At 42.7% G+C, this 24146-nt stretch overlaps 1 protein-coding gene across 1 annotated transcript in view; it reads right to left on the bottom strand.

The window, feature by feature from the left end:
• The window catches only part of GAN (gigaxonin), a 28326-nt gene extending 5684 nt beyond the window's left edge, over positions 1 to 22642 (bottom strand). Inside the window, exons 1-9 of the mRNA XM_082489346.1 lie at positions 22414 to 22642; positions 8270 to 8384; positions 7047 to 7397; positions 6366 to 6583; positions 5298 to 5419; positions 4703 to 4815; positions 3513 to 3662; positions 3070 to 3206; positions 2459 to 2587 (exon numbers count right to left, since the gene is read on the bottom strand). Coding sequence (XP_082345472.1) covers positions 2459 to 2587; positions 3070 to 3206; positions 3513 to 3662; positions 4703 to 4815; positions 5298 to 5419; positions 6366 to 6583; positions 7047 to 7397; positions 8270 to 8384; positions 22414 to 22580 — 1502 coding nt within the window. The 5' untranslated portion in view covers positions 22581 to 22642. The remainder of the gene's footprint in view (positions 1 to 2458; positions 2588 to 3069; positions 3207 to 3512; positions 3663 to 4702; positions 4816 to 5297; positions 5420 to 6365; positions 6584 to 7046; positions 7398 to 8269; positions 8385 to 22413) is intronic.
• Between the last annotated feature and the right edge of the window lie 1504 nt (positions 22643 to 24146).

Here is a 24146-nt window from a genome sequence, read left to right as displayed (position 1 = left end):
TGTGATGATGCACAGCAGAGCACATGATACCAAGTGCAAGCGGAACTGCTTAACTAATCAAACACATCGATATTTAGCATAAGGTTTTCACAGACTTGAGAAGCATATTATTTCAAGCTTTTGTCCTTCACTCAAAATAAAGTGATTTAGATTCGTTTTCTGCTATTTCTGAATCACCCCAGGAAATAATACCCTCACGTTTTCCAGAGACACCGTTTGCCTTCATTTGGTATTCATTTGATATTTGTGAAACACTATTTTAATGAAATTATGATAATTTTCCAGATTCAATCTTACTTCAAACAAGAGCACCTGACAACAAACTATTTTATCTCAGTGTTCAGCAAGCAGAAATATTTGCTCACTGCGTTTTGAAGGGAAGTCCCTTTACGACTATTTTCTCTCTTTTCCACGTAGGTACAATGCCTCAGGTCTCACAGTCAGTGCCACAGCCACCCTGAAAGGCATCCATCCCGCCCAGGCTCCGAGGATACCGAAATTCGCGGTAACCGTTAGACCCCACGAGCTGGAGTGCCAGAACATAACGCAGTAACACTGCACCCTCTTCTGGCCGGTAACACCCCTTCTGCCTCCCAGGGCTGGAACCGTCTGCCTTCCAACACCCGAGAGCAGAGCAGAGGCACAAACCCCAGCTAACAGCACCTGCTGCAGAAAAAGCAGCGGCCATCGGCCCAGTCTTCACCGGCCCTCCGTTTCCAGAGGAAAACAAACAGCCTGTGAAGCACCTGCAGTGCAAGCACAAATTTATGCTGAGTTAAATTTCTAAGCTCAAATCCTGTGCTGTGGCAGAGCAGAAAGGTAAAGGTTCAAAAGAAACGTGACCAAGAGCACTAAGGGATTTGAATACGTGCTAGCAAGATGAATATCTCCGCAGCCCTCACCGCACGCCTCCTCCAGCAATCCAGACTCAGGTTATGGCTGCTGCCTCACCTTCCTCTGTGCCAGCTCAGCCCTCCAGCCACGCACACAACCTACGGGGCGCTAGAACATGTCCTGAAGCAACTGGATTTTTATTATAATTTTACTTGAACCCCGTAACACTTTTGGGATGCCACCAAGCAAAGACGCAAACACATACATTAAAAATACTGCCGGGCAGGTGTCTGTGCTGCAGTCAGCAGGTGGCACCAAGGACTCACCTGCAGCACCTCGGCTGGAACCTCCGAGCTTTTTCAAACTCCACTTTATGAAAGCTCAATCTGTATCAACCAGTGAAACAGGTTTACACCAGTTGCTGGTGAGGAATCATGAGCTATTATATACCACCTTTTGAAGAACAGAAGCAGCCTGGAAATATTTCAGGCAAATCAACTAATAATAGCAAGTAGGAGATGGGGGAGCACTTCTTTGCAGAATTCTTTCCCTTTCAAAGACCTCTTGCCAAAAAGTTAATGAGCTTCTAGCATTTCCCCACTCCCCTACAGGGCTAGAAAACACTAGAGAGCATCAAAAGCAATAGCCTTTCTTAACTGTCTGCTTCCTATAACCACCATAAAGAATGTTTTTTTCTCCAGCTTCATTTGATTATAGCTAGTTTAGACATCACTTCGAACAGCACAGAAGACCTCTTCATACAGAAATTAAGTCCCCATCTTGCAAGAAAATTACATAATGAATTTACATCTACTATTCTATTTTTGTGTTCTTTTATACAGGTCACAGTCATAACTCAGTCTTGATCTTGTAACAGACGTGTTAATTTAAGGCTATTAATAAGCCTTAAAACATCTGAACACAAAGTCTTTTTTCAATTTAGTTTATAAAAAAGAGCATCATCCAATTATAGTTATATGCAAAAAAAAAACAAAACCACAGGAGGAACCAAAACTTGTCAGTTATGACTGAAGAATAAGGTGACCATACACAAAATTCTGTCTAACGTAACATTTTGAATAGTTACAACATATAGTAAGGTGGATTGCAATACCAGAGCCAAGAGACAACAAATGAAGTCATCAAAAGCAGATTCAAAACAAACAAAAGGAGTTTAGCCACACACAGAGTGCTGAGGTAGCTGTGGAATGTATAGCATCCACAATGTCTTTCCATGGCAAAAGCCTACAGGGGTTCAAAACACAATCAGCTACAAATCCTTGGAACAAAAACGCATGAAACTTCTTATCTCTAGCTTAGGAACTCCCTAAGCTGCAAATCCTGGAGATAGGACTGGATCATGAAGAAGTATTGCTGTACATACTTAGACTCCTCCACGAGCACTGATAAGGAGCCGAGCGTGTGAGTACGGGTGGGGGGCGGCAGTACCCCGCACTTGGGAAAGTGCGGGGTGCAGGGGAAGAACGAGTATGACCAAGGTGTCTCTCCTGTTCAGGGGCTCTCAATACTTTGAAGTGCGGGAGCGGGGGGGGGGGGGAGGGGGGAACAGACAGGTGAGTGTCTAAGGCACTTATTTTCTACATTTATAGCTGCAGCTAGTTACCTTTTAAACTCATCATGATAAAATTCAGACTTGCACGTCACCATCTCACTGGCTTGACTGTCATCACGACTCCTGACCCCGCCAAATACGTAAAGCTCAGAGGCAACTCCACAGGCCACTGCCCCAAATCTGAGAATCCAAATGAGAAAAAATATTAAAAATGGAGAAAGTTCAGAAGGATATATGAAATGGTTTTGATATATATTTTTTTATTTATTTATAGACATACATACATCCCTTTATATGTTCAACAAGATAAGTCATGAATATGAATCACAAGCACCTAATTCAGACCATGTAAGAGAACAAAACAGCAAAGTATTTATCTCTGGAAAAAAAAATCTGAAGTTCCAATTGAACTACAGTCTCTGGTTTTCATTTTGCATCAGGGAGGTATTGCTTGTAACACCAGGAGTGTATTTCTACAAAATCAGTATCTATTGCTTGGATGCTTGTCTTTACTCAACCACGTGTTAACTAGAGGCCATCATGATTCAGAAAGACATGGTGAAATTCATAGGGCCTCTGATGAACCCCTGAGGAAAACTTTCTCTCAAAGTTAAGAAAGGGCGTACGCAGCAATCTAGTTCCCCTCATCCATTTTCACTCACCTTCTCTCTTTCAGAGGACAGATAGCTGTCCACTGCTGAGTCCTAGGGTCATAACACTCAACCGATTCAAAGAGTTTTCCATAGGAGCCTCCACCCATTGCATAGATTTTCTTCTTCATAGCTGCATAGCAGCCAATCTTGTGGAAAAAAGAAAAAAATACATCTGAAATTACACACAAATGCACAGTATTGAGAGCTCAAAACTAACTATATACACACGCACACACGTATGTATTTGGGTTGCCTGTACTGCACGTCAAACAATGCCACACAAAAATTTCCAGCCACAGTTTTGTTTCGGTATATAAAGAAGCTGCTCTCTCTCATTCAGTTTTGAAACTATTTGTTACAGCTTCTACTTGAAGCAAAACATTGAAAAATATATATATTGGCATTAACTATTTAAGAATAAGTAATGCGATAATACACAATGTAGTTCTTACCTTTCTAACCATGGTCAAGTCCGGCTGCTTGGTCCAGGTCCGGCTATAAATATCATAGCTCTCCATAGAGATTAGCTCTCTTTCACCATCCTCACCTCCCAGAATATACAGAATTCCATCAATCTCTACCACACCAAAATTATGTCGTGCCTACGGAATATCAATAAAGTCAACACTGTAAAACATAACTGCCATTGTGAACAAAGCAATACAATCTGGTTTTCGGCATATCTGTCTGCGAAGTCATACTGGTATTATTTCTGGGTTTGGTGGTGAAGTCTTAAACTCCAGAATAAGATTATTAATTTCTTCAACAAAACAAAGGATATTCAAAAAAGACAGAGCAGCAAAAGCAAAACAGACCCCACAGAAATCTAAGAGGAGCCATATTTCAGTTTGCACAGTAGTGGTCTCCATGACGAAGCTAGTGATTTCAGGTCTCTACAGTAGCAAAACTTGTACCCATTATCCGTGAAAAGGCAGCTCTTCTATTTTGCATGTGGGAGCACAGCTACCCTCAGTCTTACTTATAGTAAGCAATAAACTTAATGCATTGTAACTACAAACGTGGCCAAAACTACAGGCTTTTGCCAACCAGAGACTTTAATCCTGTGGCAAAGAACAATTTCTTAATAAAAGCCCTATGTTGATTTAAGAAGATAAAAACACAGGTGTATTAAGGATATATGTTTACAAATAATAAACTGTTACTTTTTGATGGAATGCAAATATGAAGAAGGAAACATTAACTCAAACCTAACAAATACAGAACTCAGCTTGCAGAGAGATATTTGTATGTTGGCCAGTCTTCTGTCCATCTTTTCTGCACAGTTCAACCCCTTTGTAAGAGTTTTCTTGTGTACAACACAAAGGAAAAGTACGCATATTTTTAGAAGGCCAGTATATGCAGAATATTAAGTATATTATATGACCGACTCCATGCAGAATTGCCGAAGTTTTGTAGTCCAGCTTTACAGCTAGCTCTTCGCTAATAATTTCTTTTTTCCAGATTCAGAAGTCATTATCAGACCACAAGTATAACAAGAGGATGTAAACAGAGGGCAGTCTGTAGCACGATTGTGAATGTGTAAAATGCAAGTGACTGAAGATTCAGAATAAAATTTTGCAGAACAAATGAACATTTTGTCAAAGTAAAAAATCAAATCCCAACAGTTAGATAGTGATCTTGCCTCATTCATTGGTGGTAAGGAACTCCATGAATTGGTATCTGGATCATATTTCTCTCCAGAGCTTAGCGTTCCCTTGTTTTCATCCTGACCACCAAGCACAAATAAAAATCCTTCTGTAAAACAAAACGTAATGTGATCTTAAAAACAGGATTCTCACCTGTGCACTGAGCAAGACAAAGTGACTGGTGAGCTGTATCCTGGAATTTGTTAAAAGATTCGCACCAGTCACAGGTCAAACTCTGGACTGGAGAAGGTAAAGCACCTATTTATACCTGGACTCAAGTCTACCACTGTAGATAGTCTTCAACATATTCAGTGATGCAGCAGCTAGAATTACTTAAAACATGAAATACTCCTGGAGAGACAGATGTAGCAGATTCCCACAAAATATTGCGGGAATAGTGATTTTAAGACACTCAGATGACAGGGATTTTCACAGAATAAAGCAATGTTTTGGGCAGACAAAGGGGAAGCATGAAATAACCCCAGTGCAGTCAATCTTTAAGAGAAGAAATTATAATAAACTGTATCTTAGATTTTGAGGCACTGGTGAGTTTTCATAATATTGACTTTACAAATAAAAGTTCCCCTTTACCTGCTGACAATACTCCATGATTGATCCTTGGAATACTCATAGGAGCAAGTTCAATCCAGAGCTGTCTATTGGGATCATAAAGAGGACACATACACCGCATCACTGAGGTTGGTTTCCGTGATCTGAACACAGGGTGGGGAGGGAACAAACAAAAACAGAAAGACAAGACAGAGTTTTACGAGTTCACTGTTAACACCTCGTGTTCAAAACTTGCTTGTTCATGATTTAATATGTATTCATAAATCGTGGCATTTCCCTGATAAGGAGAAGACCCCTAAACCAAATACGTGCAAATTTATTTTTGCACAGACTGGAGACAAAAAGCAGATGCCCTCCATTCGTACTGTATCTGCCTGTAGCATTTTTTATGAAGGAACTTTGAACAAACTGAAAAGAACTGACAGAGAGTATTAGTAATGTCTGAGTAAAGCGATCCACAAACTGACGTGCAAAATGTTGAGTATTTTATTACACTTCTATAAAGAGCAAATATCTAATTGCTGAACTTATTGTAACAGGACAAAACCCCCCACTCTACTGCAAGGGGTACTCAAGAAAGGACAGGGATTATTGTGTGGAACAGGAATTTTCACCTGGCATCTCAGATGCACCAATAATGACCTTTTTTTTGGAACCACAACTATTATAAACAAAACAGTTAAAGCACTCGTTCATTATTTTTAATATTTATTATAGATGCTTTTCAGATCATTAGAAAAGCGCTCCGCCAACATTCTGTGCCTACTTTGAATAAAGTCTATCCAGTTTTTACAAAAAAAAAAAAACAAACAAACAGCCAACACCTACTGAACAAACAACACGTCCTACTCTAAGTCTACTACACGTTGAGTGTCAGAAAATTATCACAAAATAACTATTTATTGCTGAATCACTCACAAAAGTATTTCAGGTGCGTCTGACGAACTTAAAAACAAACTCAAATGACAGAGTAATAAGGCCATTAGGTGCACATATTCTCTCCACACTGTGTTTTCAGAGGTGCCATGAATGCCAGACGCTTGTGTTTTTGCCACCTGTGAACGACCTGTGATGCCACTTCATACTTACACTCGTTCTTCTCCACCAACAGTCACGATACACTCCGAGTAACCTCGGGGCTTGAAGGACGCCAGCATCGCCTCTCCCTGCTGGGGCGGCGTGAGGGGAATATTGTTGCATTCTTTGACGATCTCCCGTACCAGTGGTTCACTCATCATCTGCTCACGTAAATACGCCGCGTCTAAGCCTGAAACCCACACTGCTGACATGACGTCCTTCATGTGAACCTACACAAAGAGATAAATGCCAGAAAATCCCCCAAACTTTACAGAACAGCATTAAGGCACTCATATATCCAGATGCTTCTATATTTGCCAAAAAACTTAAAAGACTATTTTTGATATTTGGAAGTAATAAAAAAGTCTACAACACAACGTTATTAAGAAAATGCATCAAGTCTTCAAAGTTTCACTACAAACATGCTACTTGCTCTCTCTCCACAAAAACAAGATTATATCATCAAATGCCAAAAAGGTACTTTTTTCTTAATGCCTATTAAATAATAAAGACAGCATATGACACATCATCAACACAGCTTTCACCCTTTTACTGCAATTCCGCTGTCTGCATTTCAGGCAAAATTCAACTAATTAGCCCCGAAAGAAATGTATTTATTTTAAGTTCCAACCGATTAGAATAAAGCCATTGTTTTGGGCCACATTCAAAATATAAACATTTGGATGTCCTGACCTTTCTTGATTCTGAATCATGAGAAATCCACCTAATCACCGCTTCAAAGACGTATCTTTCATTTCCGACATTGAGCTTTTCCATCGACAGCACTTCTTTCAGTTTTTGAGGAGTCAGTTCCAAGAATTCCTCTGTGCTGCTGACATCTCGAAAGTGAGTTTCCAGATACTCTGAGGCAAGGTAGTGAACATGATGCAAACAATAGTGCAGTGCAAAGTCCCGAATACCAATACAGTTCTCAGCAGCTATGCAACCTTCTAAAAACTCACAGCAGAGAGTTTTTAAGTCTGTAAGCAGCAGGAGATCAGCTGCCTGTACCACATCTTGGATAGTTTCTTCATTTAGCCTGATCTGCAAGAATTAATTTAGAAGTTATAGCTACTATCGCTCATTTGTTTCATGACATGTCCGCATTCATTACACTCATTCTCAGTGGCTGAAAAACAGAGTATTAACGCCAGTGTAAAAATTACAAGAAATTGATATGACTATTACACGTTTATAAATTAACACAGAGATGGAAAGGCATTTGCTTGACAGAAGGTGTGAAGCAGAATTTTGTGCCTGAAGTAACAATAAAATTGCTCATCTAGTCTGGGAACCTACAATGAATTTTCCTGCAGTAAGTAAATATTTTTTTTAATGCATGTCCAGAAGAGAATTTCAAGCCACATCCACCTTTTTTTTTTTTTTTTTTTTTCCTGCTGAAAGTTAAACTCCTTCAGCAATCTCAATCTGGTTCTGAATAAACCGGACACACCAACTTTAATTCCTGCTAAGGCTACTGGCACAAAGATCTGAAGGGACACACTGTCGGCAACAAGAGGCCGGAGTGGTGGGCCAGTAAGGGAGGATGCCCGATGTACTGTCATGTTCAGTGATGGGGTCTCAATCTCTATGCTATCAAACCAGTTCTCTTTTACAGCTGTTAAAGACCGCATGTTTTAAAGCGGGGTACTGAAGGTAGCCACAAATTTTAATACAAGCATTTGACGTTGACTCTCTTAGTGTCCTCCCCCACTGCACGAGAAGAACAGAGAGAACTGCTGCAGAACCTATTGCCTCTACTTCCCATGCACAGCCCCAGAGTCACATATCGCTTTGCAGAAGTTTTATCACAAAGCTTTAAACTTTGATAGGTTTATCTTTCAGGATAGCAATGTTAAAACTCAAATCATTTTGCCAAATAGTTCAATTTCCATCTAATTTTTTTAATACCATACCTGCCCACTGAAGATGTAATCTAGTATCTCTTTCATGATATCAACAGATATCCCTTCAAGTTCAATCTTGTATGTTGAGCCATCATCCTTTGGAGGATTATAATTCAATTTTGTTCTAAGAAAGGAGAAAAGAAAAAAGAAAGCTCACAACCTTGCTCCCAGTTTTCTGAAGAAACAACGCTAGCTATGGATCCCTTGAGCTATAACAGAGATGTTAAACCCTTACGGTATGATGTGAAAATTTTCTCTCTCGAATTAGCATGAACAGGATGTATGTATGGTGTCTAATATTGCTCATCACATTTCCAAACTGAACAAGTATGTTAGCCTTATAAACTACCCATGGCATCAAAGAGCCAAAGTAATTTTTTCCCAGCTCATTCAAAAACTTCACTCAGAACTTCAAACAGAACAGCAGCTCTGCTGACAGATGAAACACAAAAATTTGCTTTGAGAAAGGTGGAAAAAAATCCAACCATAAACAAAACAAAAAACATTTTACTAAGGAAAAAAATAATTACAGGGAGCAGATGTGATCAGAATATACACTGGCAGCACAAATATTTGGATTGCATTACCATTTTGTGTAGTTTACGATGTTATCAGCCTAATGCTCTGCCTGGCTGTAACTGAACTGTGCACTCGCAGTTGCAGGAAACAGCCCATGTGCTGCTCAGCTGAGCTTTAAATATTCATCTACATCAGTGGACGCTTCACTTATGAGCAATTTCTTTAAAAATACCAGGAACAGTTTCATGTGCCTTTGAAAAGAATGGAAGGGGACTGGGGGAAAAAGATGAGGAAATAATTGTAATATAGCGAATAGGTTCGCTTTGTTTAGTACAAACACTTTTTAGCAGGAAAGACAAGAAGTGTTCAAAAGGGAGCAGTGTCCACCAGTCCAGTGAAAACAGCCACAAGAGCTAAGAGAAGATCATCCTGAACATCTTTTTTCCATGCTTTAGGCAACCAAGAATACATTATATAAAAGATCAGAAAAATTGTTTCACTGCCTCTCTTTGTGTGTATATATAGATATCTATATCACAGCACATTTCATTAAAAGCCTTTAAAAACGTTTTTATAGTCATTTGTACATATTCTTAGATAGAATTAGTTTCTTAATGTGAAAAGCTGTAACTTTGCTAAGCTGAAAGTGTCACAGTCCTCCACTATTCACGCTCACACTAAGTAAAAACATAAATAGGACTTAGCTAAGGGCAGATTCTGCTTCACTTACTCATATCAAAATAAATTAGTTTGTCACAAAATAAGATATAACTCGCATCAAATAAAATCCTATTCTATAAGGAGCTATTTTTAAGCGTGAATAAGGATGGTAATTTTAGCCCTGAAGTTAATGAAGCTTGTGGTCTTGTTTTCACATCGCTTTTCTATGCTGCAAGAGACCATTGCCAGCGAGCAGAACACTCTGGGAGATGATGCTACTCTGATGCACATGCACGACCATACGAGGCCTGAAGCTGCTCCACGCTGTGTTTGTACAGCACCTAGCACAAGTTACAACCCAAATAATAACAACAACAATATAATATGGATTAGGAAATTGTTTATTTCCTAACGCTTGGAAAGAGATTAGAAGAATTAAGCCTGTTCTCTACACAGCCTACGTGACTTCCAACAAAGCTTGTGCTGCAACAGCAGACATTGATTTGCAACTTGTCAGCTGAAAACTTTTAAACCGAATATTTAGTTCAAGCAATCCCATACAACGTACATCTCAACTCGCGCCATCCTTGGCCACATGGAACATGTATTTTTAATGCCTACAACTCCAAATGAATGAAAGAACATATACACAGAGTAACATGTGTTTTCAACTCTAACCCAGTGCCAAGGCTTCTTTACATCCAATCCAAACTACCTCAATTGCCATTATGTCGACTCCAGTTTTGGGTTTCTCAGTTTGTAGCGAAAATTGCATCTCGTTTCCTGGGATGAAACTGTGTTTTTTGTTAATTTAACATAAAACACATCAAGGTTTGCAACACCTGGCTTCCTTCACCAGAAAAGAGAGACAGTCAGATGGTATGTGTATTTCACACGTATCAGGTACCTATGAGTAGCAGGTATGGTCAAATACACAGTGTTATCTACACAGAACCTGGGTAGTCCAACGCACAGTGGGGTTTAAAACAGATGCAAGCCATATAATAAACATGTTGCATGCCAGCACTAATGGGGAGATTAAGGAAAGGACTAGTGATGTTTATCACTAACTTTCATCTTAGCATCACCCATACACACCCAAGCTAAATCACCTCATTGCGTGGACTTTATGCTGACACCTCCCGGTAACAAGAAAGTGTTGTTCAGAGTTTTTGGGTTTTATCAGGCTAGATGTTCCAATTCCTGTGTACCTTTTCAGGCACCAACAGTTGTTAGCCTGAAAAGAAACAAGCCAACCATGCAAGTCCAAAACACAAACTCAAAGCAGAAAAATAACTTTGAGAACAAAATGATAGATTTCAAAGTTATACATACTTGTATGTGGGCAAATATTCACCTTATGTAAATGCAGCCCCATTCAGACTAAGCTTTGTTCCTATCATCTGTCCTGAGACGCAGTACTTGCATACATCTCACACAACATTAATTTGTTAGTTAATAAACTACTACCTTATTTATTTTTGTACAAAGGTTTCTGAGCTATGACACGAGAACCATTCCCAAAGGGCAGCTGGAGGTACTCCTTGTCACTCACGTCAAGTACTGCAGGACAGCTACTGGCTGTTGGGAAGTAAAACCGAGGAAAAAAAATGATGCAAGGACATATTAAAACCAGGTTTGGGGCGGGAGAAGTTTAAGATAGTAAACTGTGAGTCTAATGTGGAAAGAAAGCTGAAGGAGGAGAAAAAAGTAGGAGGTATGTAAGCAGAGGGCAAGGAGCCATGCCTCCTCCTGCCTCACCCAGCATCAGCTGCTACCTGCACCCACACCTCGCTAGCAAACTGAGGTCTGGGCATCCTTGTTGTAACACATGCAACAGACTGGATGAGAAAGTTTCAAAACACGTTTGTTCCCAGTTCAGAAAGACAGAGCGGACAACATGTGAAATACTCAACCCTGGTCCTCTATCAAATTTCACTTTAGAAAAAATGTTTCTAGCTATGCTTGAGCAGAGCTTTTCCAATCTGTCAGTAATCCAGGAAGGAGGATGCTTTCTTTCCACCATGCTCTTCCTCACAGTGATTTATTCAGCCTATGATTTACGTGGCAGAAAGCTGGCAATGGCAGTCAGCAACCCAAGGTGCAGCGATGTGCCCAGCTGTAGCACAGCTGCTTCTAACACATTCATATCGGAGCTTCCTACTCCGGACAACATTTCTAATTACTTTAAAAGCACCCTAAGCTGCCAAACCACAGCAGAAAAGGCTGCCTCAGTCTTCCTTAATTCAGCTGAAAGACCAGAACATCAAGATTTAGAAGGAAATAAAATCCCCACGGCCAACCAGAAACCCCACTAGCTGGGAGCAGAGTGCAGCTGAGACGCATACAGAGCTGGGGGAAACAAAACAAGGCAACTTCTTTCTCCTGTTTTAAGTAATTTAATTTTGAGCAGCTTGACTCCATACATGTTTTAAAACAGTTATTTCCATTTTTAATTAAGATCATCATTGTAAGTTGAAATTGCTTCCAGTAACATGAATAAAATGTTCCATAAATGCACAACATCCATCGCAAACTTTGTACTGGGTCAGGGAAACTGCTTAGCACGTCCTACACCTTAGGCAAGTAGCATAAGAACAACTGGGTTTAAGTTGTGTTTTGATGTTGTGTGTCTGTGTGACAAATATAGAATCTGCTCTTCCACATCACTTAAGGAATACAATCCTAATGAGTCATCTCAAATGACACCACATAAGGCAGAAAGAGGAAGAAATTCCAATACCTCTTCTGTATATGTAAGCAACAATCTAAGCAAGGTAAATCATTAACATGAAAACAAGGGCTTAAGAACAAATGCTGATGTAGCTGGGAGTCACAATTCACATCGGATAGCATAAAACAGATTCAAATAATTAAAACAACCCTAACATAAATTTAAGACTGTCCACAGTTCTTACTAAAATTAAGATGGATCATAGACTCATAGAATGGTTTAGGTCGGAAGGGACCTTAAAGACCATCTAGTTCCAACCCCCTGCCATGGGCAGGGACACCTCCCACCAGCCCAGGTTGCTCAAAGCCCCGTCCAGCCTGGCCTTGAACACCTCCAGGGATGGAGCTGCCACAACTTCTCCAGGCAATTTGTTCCAGTGCCTCACCACCCTCAAAGGGAAAAATCTCTCCCTAATATCTAATCTACATCTATCTTCTTCCAGTTTGAAGCCATTCCCCCTCATCCTAGCGCTACATGCCCTAACTTCCAACTTACCTCTCATTTTAAAAGAACAAAATAAAGAAAAACACATGGTCATACTTAAAACCTTACAGCCAAGTCCCTGTGAGAACGCTGTTATGGGACAGCTACGATGCACGAGAAGCACACTGAGAAAGGGTCCGTGTGACTGAAAACATGTTTTTCTGGAGTTTTACAGTTGACAGTTAACAGGATAGGGAACAACAACTTCAAAAACCCAACCAAACAAAACACCAAACAAACCAAAACAAATAATTCAGCCTCCACCAATAAAGCTTGCTTTCCTGAGTCAGACATAATTATGTGGGAATAGTTTTTATCTTTAAAACCTCTGCCTTATTTGTGAACTGTTATGAAAAAAGATAACCCGTGTATTTCTACAATGGTGACATAAAGAGAACAACAGTCTAGTTCTCGGAATGCTTTAATCCTTAGAGCCTTGGTATACTGGTACCCAAACAGGCAAAGAGAACATCTGTCTGCAAAGATTGTGCCTTGGTCAATGAGAATGCTTTAGACCACATTAACCTCAAGCAGGTTTATGATATTTACAGTGATGAACAATCAGAAAATCTGGGAAACAAAAGGCAGACACTTTGTTTTTGATGCTTTGCAACACAAAACTTTTCCCTGCTCTCACGTCATCGCAGTGCAAACAACGCAGTTCGCTGCCCTACTTAGACAGCTGTAGCAGGCTGTCAGGAACAAAACTGCAGGAGACAAGAGGGAAACACTTGTCTCTTTCAAAGGAGCTGTCTTTCCAAATTAATGATTTTGCTCCAGATTACCCATAAGGGCTAGTCGACACAAGCCTTGCCAATATTGCCGCACTAACAAATGTTAGTATTAGAGTGGCAAAGCCACCCTTCCAAACCAAAGAGTAATAAAATTGGGTTTGGATGACATATATCCTTTATCTGCATCAGTGTTTTGGCCTTTTCCTGAGAGCATTAGCATTTTCAAATGGAGTTATACCTGCAACAAATTTTTCCAGCAAAGACCTAAAACGTAAAACACATGCACAAGGATGACTCAGTCCCCAAAATGACAAGCCAGTACTTTCAGATTTTGCATCAGTAAGGAGAAAACTTACAAATTCTGCTTTTGATGCAAACATAAGGTCAATTTAGACTCCTCCTCATCTGGGCTTCCTTATGTAGGTTTGCGTCTCTAAACTACAAGCTTTTCCAAGTTAAATCTAACTAAGTCCTACATAGGATTGAGCGTTTTAATGGTGAAGTTTTTTCATTTGTCTGCCTTTATCCCTGCAACACCTTCTCCCATGAAGGCTGGTCTTTCTGCGTGCAAAAAACCTTAATAATCACATTATTAAACAGGTCAGACACAAAACCATGATGCAGCAGTTCACTCCACCCACTGCCATCCTCCAAAACGATATTTTACAACCAAATCAGGTTTTCTTTGAGGTCGCACCCTGGCCTTTAGCAGCACACATAAAAGACAGTCTTCACCACACCCTGCAAAGGGTGCCAGCTCTCAGAGGATTTTGGCTATGCCTCTCGTATGTCTCTCTTCTTAAGATTATCTGTAACCGCAACTTCAGGTCTAAAGGCAAAGCAGTCCACCTAACAGCTCAGCACAAAAAACTGCAGAAGTGGCTTCGCTTGGTTTAAGAGAAACAACAACTAGGAATAACTTACTTTTGTCATCTGTTGGAAAGTTAAAGTCAGGCAAAAATGTAAGGCCTTCTGCCCCCCCATGCCTCCCCTAAGAAAGAGAACAAAGCACTCCCTTCCGCAGCAGCCCAGGGGACGTGTGCCGGGCTCGTGGGCTTTGCTCAATGAAGAGCTTGTTTACCCTAAAAATCTGAAGTTACTCTGACTGCACTGAGCTCATCCAGAGCTAGACTGTAATCTAAATTGGAGATCTACCCTCAACCAGCAAGTCTTGCCTAAACACGCGAGTTAGCCCTAAGTAGACAGAACACACACTTGACGAACACAGTCCTCAACAATGGACTCTTGGAGCTTCCCAGCAGCAGTAAGCACCTGCCATTTCATTTTACTTCGGTTTTCTTTTAGCCAACTTGGAAAACAAACAATCGACTGTACCAGCTGAGCTTCCCAACAAGTCAAACACAAGCAACGCAGATGAGCTGGCTGCTGGGCACCCATGGTTTGTGCCATGCGCCTTGTACGCTGCATGAAGTGATAGGACAAGTGATAGGACGAGAGGAAATGGGTTCAAGTTATGTCAGGGGAGGTTTACATTGGATATTAGGAAACATTTTTTTCACTGAAAGGGCTATTAAACATTGGAACAGGCTGCCCAGGGAAGTGGTGTATTCACCATCCCTGGAGATGTTTAAAAAAAGGGTAGATGTGATACTTGAGGACATGGTTTAGAAGTGGTTTTTGTCAGGGTAGGTTAATGGTTGGACTTGATGATCTTAAAGGTCCCTTCCAACCTCGGCGATTCTATGATTCTATGAAGCGCAGCTTGGCCTCATCTGTGCGCGTAGTCGAGCAGTCCTGGTTCAGCAGACGGCTGTTCGGCTCTTCTCACACGAAGCACAGATCTGTTACGTACCTTTCTGTATTGGAAATACCTGCCACTGGGTTTAGAAAGGTGGGTTTGGGGTTTTTTCTCTCTTTGTTTTTAAAAGCTGGGGAAAAAATATCTAATCCCCAATCCTCAATGGGCAGCAGGTTAGCTCACACGGAACACTCACCAAAGCATATCCTGAAGTAACTAAATCTGTATCATATTAACGCCATTTCTGTGCTACAAATGACACTCAAGTTCACTCATTAAACAGACGATTCATGAGATTTTCAGTCCACATCAGTTGGAAATTTAGCTTTCTACTAAAGAGCAGTGTTACACCTATTAGATGGCAAGTTGGGACTAGGACTTCCTCGGAAAAGCAAAGGAAGACATTTCTGGAATACAGTTTTAAACCAAGAAATGAATTGTACCTTACTTGAAAATATGTTTTCTTTCAAATTAACTCTGCTTTTAAACTTGTTTAAAACACTTTCTTCAAAGGAACAAGTACAGTAGTATACCCATGCTGTTAACATTAAATACATTTAAGAAATGCAATGCTGCGTAGTGCGTCTCTAATAATCCAAACACCCCTGTGACTTACTAAAAATCATATTTGGAATACACCAATGAACCTGCTGAGGAAACTTGGTTTAATCAGGTTGTTATACCTCACTTATCCATATAGCACATGGGAGAAATAAGCATCAGAGTCCAACAAAGATTTTTATAGTTGCTGAGAAGTACGAAGCCGAATGGACAAAATTACAAGTGCATGAGTAGTATCGTGGGTCAGCTGGAAGATGTGACAAGCACTATGTTTCCTTGGGAATCCAACTGAGGGAGGCAGCAGAACTCTGGACACACCAGGAGCTGGAAAACAGAGGTGTGCAAGACTGTCACGAAAAGTGATGACACAGCCAAGAGGAAAAAGGAACCAGGAGTGTGGATTTCACCAACGCAAGAAGGAAGAGCCAAGAGTCTGCAATTCAGAGTACTAGCCGTGTCCAGGAACAATAACAAGAGCTGTCCTAGGCAGCTTAAAGTCGTTCAGGAGATGTAAACCACCATGCCTGAGGACACAAACCAGCCACTAACTACATGGTATTAAGAACATATTTCCTTGATAGGCAACAAGCAATTTCAGAGCTGTCCATAACAGTGATTATTTTTTTTTATTTTCTTGGAAATATTAAGCAGTGGCATAGACATAACACAGGAGACAAATAAGAAACTGGAGACTCCCCTATGTATAAGTAATGCTACACTGGTACTCAGTACCAGGATAGCGAGAAAGCTTTGTACAATATGTGAAATAAGGGGTCTGAACAGAGAGTGACAAAACAAATTCTTTAAAACCATTAGTTACTTTTCATATTTGCCAGTCCACATGTGAAAGAAGTTCATTTTGTAACTGCAGCTGAGACCAATGCAAAAAAAAACAGGTTCAAAGCAAAAAAAAACAAACAAAACAAAACAACAAACCAAACACAAATCAAGAAGTCCAGACTCATCAATTCCAGATCTTTCTCCAGACACATGAGCACCTTCAGAACAGCCCCACTCCAGCCACAAAATACATTTTAAAGCATGCAAGAAAAATTGTTAGTAAAAAATGTTCTTCTAATAATAAAAGTTTTGCCAAGCAAGGCAATTAATGCAGGTGTAAAGACAACCTACGGAGTATAAATTACCCAGACATCCCAAGCAGCTCCATCCTGCCACACCTCCTTCCACCCCAGCTCGCCTCTTACATCAGGCACGCAGATGAACTGCGCGTCTTCGGATGCAAAGAAAGGCCAAGAAATTTCATCTCGAGTTCTCCTGCGTAAACAAGATGCTCTGATTTCCAGTTCTCCCTTTGCCTGACGTGTAGGAGCAGCCCAACTGTATTTTTTTACTATTTTGAGCTGGGTAAGAGCCTTATTGCTTCCTCCCTTCAGGCCATCTTTAGGGGCTTGTTGGAGCAGGAATATAATTAACAACTCCCCATTCAAGCCCGGTATAGTGATTTTTAAATCCCTTTTTAAGCCATAAGCTTTTAACATACCTGTATCACTGTTGCCCCTCAACTATTTATCCAAACATAACACACATCCAAACAAAAACAGCTTTAAAAGTCTGGAAGCCAATTTTGGCCCAATTTGTTCCTGACTTCCTACTGCCCGGGCAGCCTGTAAAGTTCCCAGGAGACTGCCAGAAACAAACTTCTCCTAAAAAGCGTTGAAGGTGGCATGGCTTTAGATGCCTCTTTGATAGAGCAGTTACCACAACGCTGCCCCACACACCCAGGGAAGGGGGAACAGCACCTGGCACGAGCACAGCACAATTGGGCTAAACCAAAACTTGAGAGCACAGGGTCCCAACAACCAAATACCTCCCACCGTCAGCAGCTATTTGTATTCGTGACTTCAGTACTAGTCCCAAATAGAAAAAAATTATAAAACACTATAAAGCTTTCTATAAATGTCAATAAAAACCAAACAGGTATCAGGAAATAAGCAGGAGAAGGTACTTCTACCTCACATCCCATTCCACTTTTCACACCAGCACCCAGGGATGCTCACAGACACACTCACGCAAGGACGACAGCTCAGCAGACTGCCTTCTTACGGTTTCACGACCACTCAAAACGCTCCAAGTGCCAGCAGGCAGAGGAAAGGACAGGAGTTCAGTGACAGGAGACAACGTCCCACCACGTCTCTGCAGAAGCCTATTTCAGCGCTGGCAGAGAGGTTACAGTTTTGTGGCTCTGCAAGAGTCCTACAAGGCCTGCAAAGTTTTTGGGACGCAAGAAGGTTGAACAGCAAAAGTGAGAAGATGCAAATGCTGTCAGGTTATTTCTGACCAAAACCAATTTATAAGAAGCATAACTATTTACAAGTAAATGGAAAATAACATGAACTTAATTTTACATTTTTATTTTTGTTTAGCTATATTATGGTCATCTGGAGAAAGATGAAAATACGGTTATCGGTCCATTACTAAGTTAGAAAAGCCTTGGGGAACAGTATAGAATACATACACTCATCCATAATCTGTTCACACAGATGCATGAAAATCAAAGGCAAAACTTGCTGCGATAACAGAAATGTCTTAATTTAATTTCTAATACAGCAGCACAATCCCTGTGTAACAATATTAAGTTCATCTAAGAATCTGAGCTTAAATACCCTCTTTTTTAAGGTAGTTCCCACATGCAGCCTGTGATACAGGCAAGCAGACAGCAAGCTAGCAAAACATTAGGAATTGCAAGTTTCAGCTGGCCAAGAACGACTCATGCCAGACAGTGACAGATCTGTTCGGATGAGAACATCTGCTGCTGCTGCTGAGGATACCAGGAATACTTGGACCAGATCTATCCTATAAAAGGTGTGCCGATATATGCTACAACTTACACCAAACTTACTAGTGCAAGTGTGGTTTATTCTGGTAAAAGCACTCTTATGCCATCGTAATTTACACTAGGCTCACAAATTAAATTAAACCAGGGCAATAGAACTGTATCTACATTAGGGAAATTGCCAGGACAAAAAAGTGCTAAAAAAATGTGCAGGCTTCTGGCTGATTTGTTACAAAAGAGAAGATCAAGAGCTAACTTGGCTCAAATTTAACTTCTCTAGGATGCACAGCAACATCACTTGGAGCCAAACCACACTTTGTGCTATGGTGGTCTCTTCCTGAGGAACCCTATTTTTCACAGGCTCAGGAACATACCACAAGATGTCAGAGATATGCAGGAAGACTTCTGTGTTTTGTACATGACAAGATTTGCTCCAGGGGCACGCAGAGGGATTAGATAAACTTGTACATATCTGGCAATTCTGTAGGAATTCACACAGCCACCCCAGACCTCGCTGCCCTCAGAGAGCTACGAGCAACTGGGCATTAAGCAGTTGAGGCAAGACCTCAAGAATCAAACTTGCACAAAAACTGAAAGCCTTACTGGTCCGATAGACTGAAAATTTATTAATGAAATGGGCTGCTCTTTTTTCTGTATTTGCAGAAGCTATCCTACGGAGAAGAAAGGCAGATGGGACCTGTGACACCAGTAACGCTTCTGTGTGTTTCTGCATCCCCTTCACGTCTTTCATCCTCTCCCCGCTGAAGCTGCCGGTTTTGAGCTGCATGGATAATCCAGTTGCCAAATAACTAGAGGGAAGCCGCATCGCTATAATTTACAAGTGTCCTACTCATTACCAGTCAGCCAAACAGCTTCCATGCAAAACTAAAAAACAGGTAACGCTCCTCTCTTTGCGGCTGCACAAATCCTTCAGCGCAGACAGACTCTGCTCACACCCAACCACCCCCTCAGAAAGTCCATGCCTACTTATTTTCCTACTCACACCCTAAACTAAGCATTCATGCAAACCCTACACAGCTTCTGAACTCGCCCACCAACTTGCCCACAGCCACAATACATAATGACACAGAGAACACCACGTCAACTCATGCTTCCGCTGCTTCACTGCTGAGTACGTTTCATGTATCTGCTAATTTTTCTTCCAAGTTTTACTTCTGAAATTAGTTAATGGATTTTTCTGAGCTTTATATTGGAATTTTTCAAACAAGAGCAACCCAAATCAATCGGCATTTGGAGACCGTAACAGCCTGTGGTACCAGAGCATGCTTTGGAATCATCTACCTTTAAAATACAAGGACATAAAATTCTTGAATCTCCTGCAAAACCGCTTCAATACAGAAATCTAAACTGATCATTTTATTTGGAAAAAACAACACTCAATAAATGGGACTTGCATAGACTAGGTACAGGCTGGAGACTAATTTTATCTCCAAAAAGAGCCACTGAAACATTACTTTTGGCTGGAAACAAAATGCTCCAACCTTGGCAACCTACCTGACCAATTCTACCCCATGTGAAGAGCAGCTGGGCTAAGAGAGAGATCCTGGAGTAATAAAAAGAGAGACAGGCAGCAGGTAAAAATTAGGCTCTGCAAAGGCAGGTAATACAAACGTGTTTCTTAATACACCATAAAAGAACCAGGTACACGTATTTTTGGTTCTTTCCATCTTGCAAGCCTGAGGAGAAAAGATGAGTAAGCCTTAAAAAAAAAAAAAAAACAAAACCCAAACCCAAACAAAACACTCAATCATATTTGTATATTAATGCACGTAACCTACTTTCACACATAGTTAATGAGTTCCTTCATGGGATTTGAACCTGAACAATTTTGAGTTTAAAAAAACCACAACTCTAATGACTACAAGTTTTGTTGCTAACGTAGTTAGGTCTGGCGCTCTTACTCCTCACACACGCTTAACCCATGTCTCCCCAGTACATTTTTCATAGACGAACAAAACGCTATACTTAAAGATGGAATTCTGTGAAAAGGTACTTCTCCATAGAATAACTGACAGTATCTTTTAATTAAGCAGTTTTTTTCACACTAAAAAATTGCACGTTTCCTGTAAACTCATCTTGCTGTTACAGTAGAAGAGCAGTTTTTTCCAAGAATATGACCTCTGTCCGCCTAGAGCAACCCTTCTGGACCTTAATTTCAGATATGGCATACGGTCATCTAAAATACAATGACCAACCACCTAAAAAGCATTCAGGTGCTTTGAAGAGTATTGGATCAATGGCTCATTTCAATTTCATGTCTTTGATTCAACTTTCTCCACAGTCTTCCAAAGCTGCTTCTCTATACGCACAGAAAAAAATTATTAGTGCATAGGCTCCATGGTGTCTTTTTTTGCAAATTCTTGCTGATCCTCCTTCTCTGTGAATTTTATTTCATTTTATATCTCAGCCCTGCTGGCTCAACCCACTCAAGTCTGTCCACCATCAACACCTATTGAAGTTAATCACCAACTTCATACTCTATTTATTTTAAGTTTACTTTTCTACTTGAGAACGTCGAAGTTGTGCTACAACAGTCACCCAGAATACCACATCGCCTAAAAGCAGATGACAATATGACGCTGAAGCAGGTTGTGGTTTTTGGAGAGCAGCATAGAGACTCCCCACCCCCACCCAGCGCAGATACGCACATTTTACGACAACTTCACAGGAAGCTACAACTGGAAGGAATGCCCACCCGTTACAAAAAATCTGCTACAGACTTATGATAAACCTGCGTTAAAGTGACCCTGAAAGCTCTGCTCCTACTTTACAGCCTAAGAGGAAATTAATATCTTTGTTACCTGCAAGTGATAGGACTTAAAAATAAAAACCCTTTGGAATTAACCACTCGTATGTTTCGTTTACAAGCAGATATAAGTCTTACAGCGGGTATATTCTTTTTACTCGATGTCATTGGACTCATCACTCCTGAGCGCAACGGAGAAGCTCAAACTGCTGTTGGTGGCGGCAGAAGGACCTTCCATGGGTGTCACTGAAAATACACCTCAGGATAAACTGTTTGTTCGTCGGGCCACCTCAGGAGCCGCGGCTGTGCTAGCGCAGCTCGTCCTCCCCAGCTCTCGCCACCAAACCCCGCGCCGGGACCCGCCGGCTCTGCTGGGCCTCGACACCCCGGCCGCGTCCCAGGCGTGCTCTTGCAGGGGCACAAGGGAGCAGGAGATGGGGACACAAACCAGGTGTTTGGTGGATGTTTTTTTTTTTTTTTCTTTACTTTAAAAAGCTGATGTACTTCAGAGCCCGTAAGCACCGCCTGGCGCCCCGGCTCGCTCAAAGGCATTCGGAACACGGAAAGTGACCGCGGAGCGCTGAGGCGGGGGGAACCCCCGGGCCCGCATCCCCCCACAACGCCCCGGGAAGTTTATCTCCTCCGGGTCGCCGGTTTGCGCCAGGCACTTGGCAGCACTTCAGCTGTTCCGGGCGTTTATTTATCCCCCCCCCACACACAGCGGGTTAAACAGCTTTCCAGACCTGGGAAGAAGCAGCGGTTTGATGCAGGGAACTCGACCGCTCCCCCGGAGGGTGTCGGGGCGGCGGGGGGAGCGGGGATGGCGGGAGCCGACCGAGCTGCTCCTCTCAGCGGGGCGCTGAGGCGAACGCCGGGGCCGGGCGGGCACCCCCGAGGAGGGCAGGGCAGGGCAGGGCAGGCCCGGCCCGGCCCGGCCCGCTCCACTCCGCCGGCCGCCCCGCACTCTCCTCCTGAGGAGGAGCCGAGCCCGATCCTTATGTAACCGCCACGGCCCGCAGCGGCCGCCCCCCGGAGCGCGGCCTCCCGCCGAGTCGCCGCCCGGGGCGGGGAAGGGGGGTCCGCGGGCCCGCTCTCGGCTCCCTCCGGCGACGTGCCGGTTGGGCCACGGGCCGCGGCCGTACCTGATGTAGGGGCTGGCGGCCGCCAGGATGTTCTTCTGTACCGGAATCTCCTCTCCCTCCAGCACCAGGTGCGCGTCGCAGAAGCGGCTCTCCTCACGGAAGGAGCTGAGGGCCCGCAGCAGCCGCGCCGGGTGCTGAGGGTCCGACACGGCGCTCGGCCCCGACATGGTGCCGTGCCGTACCGCGCCGAGCCGAGCCGAGCCGCGCCGCGCCGGGCCGGCCGCCTCAATCACTGCCCTCACACCATGGCTGCCCGCCCGCCGCTGACATCATCTCCCTGCGCCGCCCCGCCCGGCCGCCGGCCTCCCCCCGCGGGGCGGGAGTGGGAGCGGGAGCGGGGGCGGCCCCAGCCCCGGCTCCCCCCCGGGCACGGCGGGCGGCCTGACTCACCGGCACGGCACGGCCCGGTGCGGTGCGGCCCCGCAGGGGCAGGGCAGGGCGGCGCCGGGGCCTGCTGTGGCCGCAGGTCGGGGACCCCGAACTCGGCATCGCCAGCCAAATTACCTCCCCTTCTCTGCCTTGGCCTTAAAATGTGACTAAACGCAGCCTTTTATTTATTCCCCCCCCTTACATGAGCTTGTGGTGTAAATGATAGGCATTAGCATGAGAAAAAGTAAGAAAACGAGAATTAAATGCAGCGAGACTCATTTCAACAGTGCTGCTCTCCCGAGCTGCCAGCTGGAAATACATCCTTTTCAGGCAAAAACATATGTCTTCGGACCATTCACAAGGTTTGAGGCCATATATTTAATTTGCCTAATTGTACATTAAGAGATTACTTGATTCCATCTGCTGCTGCTTTCTTCAACAGCATCCAGCGTGTGAGCAGTGAAACTATTTGCACCCAGTGGAAGTGTTTCAGAAACTGTGATTTACGTTACCGTCGTTTCAGTCAATGCTGCCAGGCGGGCGCAAACACAGCAGCTCCCCTGCTCCGAGAGGCAGAAGCAGGCGTGGATTTCTCAGACTGCAAAACGCCCAGGAGGAGATCACGCTTTGTCTCCATTGGGAGAACAGAATTTTCAGAGTGCCTGATCTGGTACACCTGTGGTGGGTCACACACTTATTTGCATTTCTGAAGTCAGTGATGTCAAAAAGATGTATCTTTGAAATGTGGACAACTGAAAATTTTATGTTGTAATTCATCCTAATCCAGTTTGATGGTGTCTCCAAGTCACTTTACCACTGGGAAAAAGAATAAAGGTATCTGGAAATGTCTCCATAGGAAAGAAATTAATGACTTCACAAAGGCATCATTGTCCTTTCGCAGCTGGACACAATGCTGTTTTGTTCTCCAGACGGAGATTCAATCTGTGACATCTGCACATGTAGACCCCAGCAGTGAAAACACTGCACCAAGTGTCTGGTCCTGAAGAGTGTGAGCAGCCCCATCTAAGTGGGTGTTTCCAGCTGAACCCTTGCTTCAGAGCTTTCTGAGTGGAGAGGGGTCGCAGAGAGGAGCGCTGCGCTCTGGGGTTGTGTTGCAGCTTTGAACAAGAGTTTGGGAAGAAGCAGAGGCTGTGTTTCATATCCTGGTATGACACAAGGCCTAAAAACATACTAATCTGCATGAAACACCAGCAACTTCACATCACTTATTGTTATAACATACCCATTTAAAAATATTAGAAGGCCACTTCTTCTGTCTTGGGTATAATTATCCGGGATGTCAAGTGTAGAATGAGGAAGAGCAAAGAGATCCAGAGGACACATGCCCAGCTAGCTCTCTTTGA

This window comes from Vanellus vanellus (genome assembly GCF_965231255.1).
Source record: "Vanellus vanellus genome assembly, chromosome: 12".
In the NCBI taxonomy this organism is placed as follows: domain Eukaryota; kingdom Metazoa; phylum Chordata; class Aves; order Charadriiformes; family Charadriidae; genus Vanellus; species Vanellus vanellus.
The sequence above is the reverse complement of the archived record's forward strand: the minus strand, read 5'-3'. Positions and strand labels throughout refer to the sequence as shown.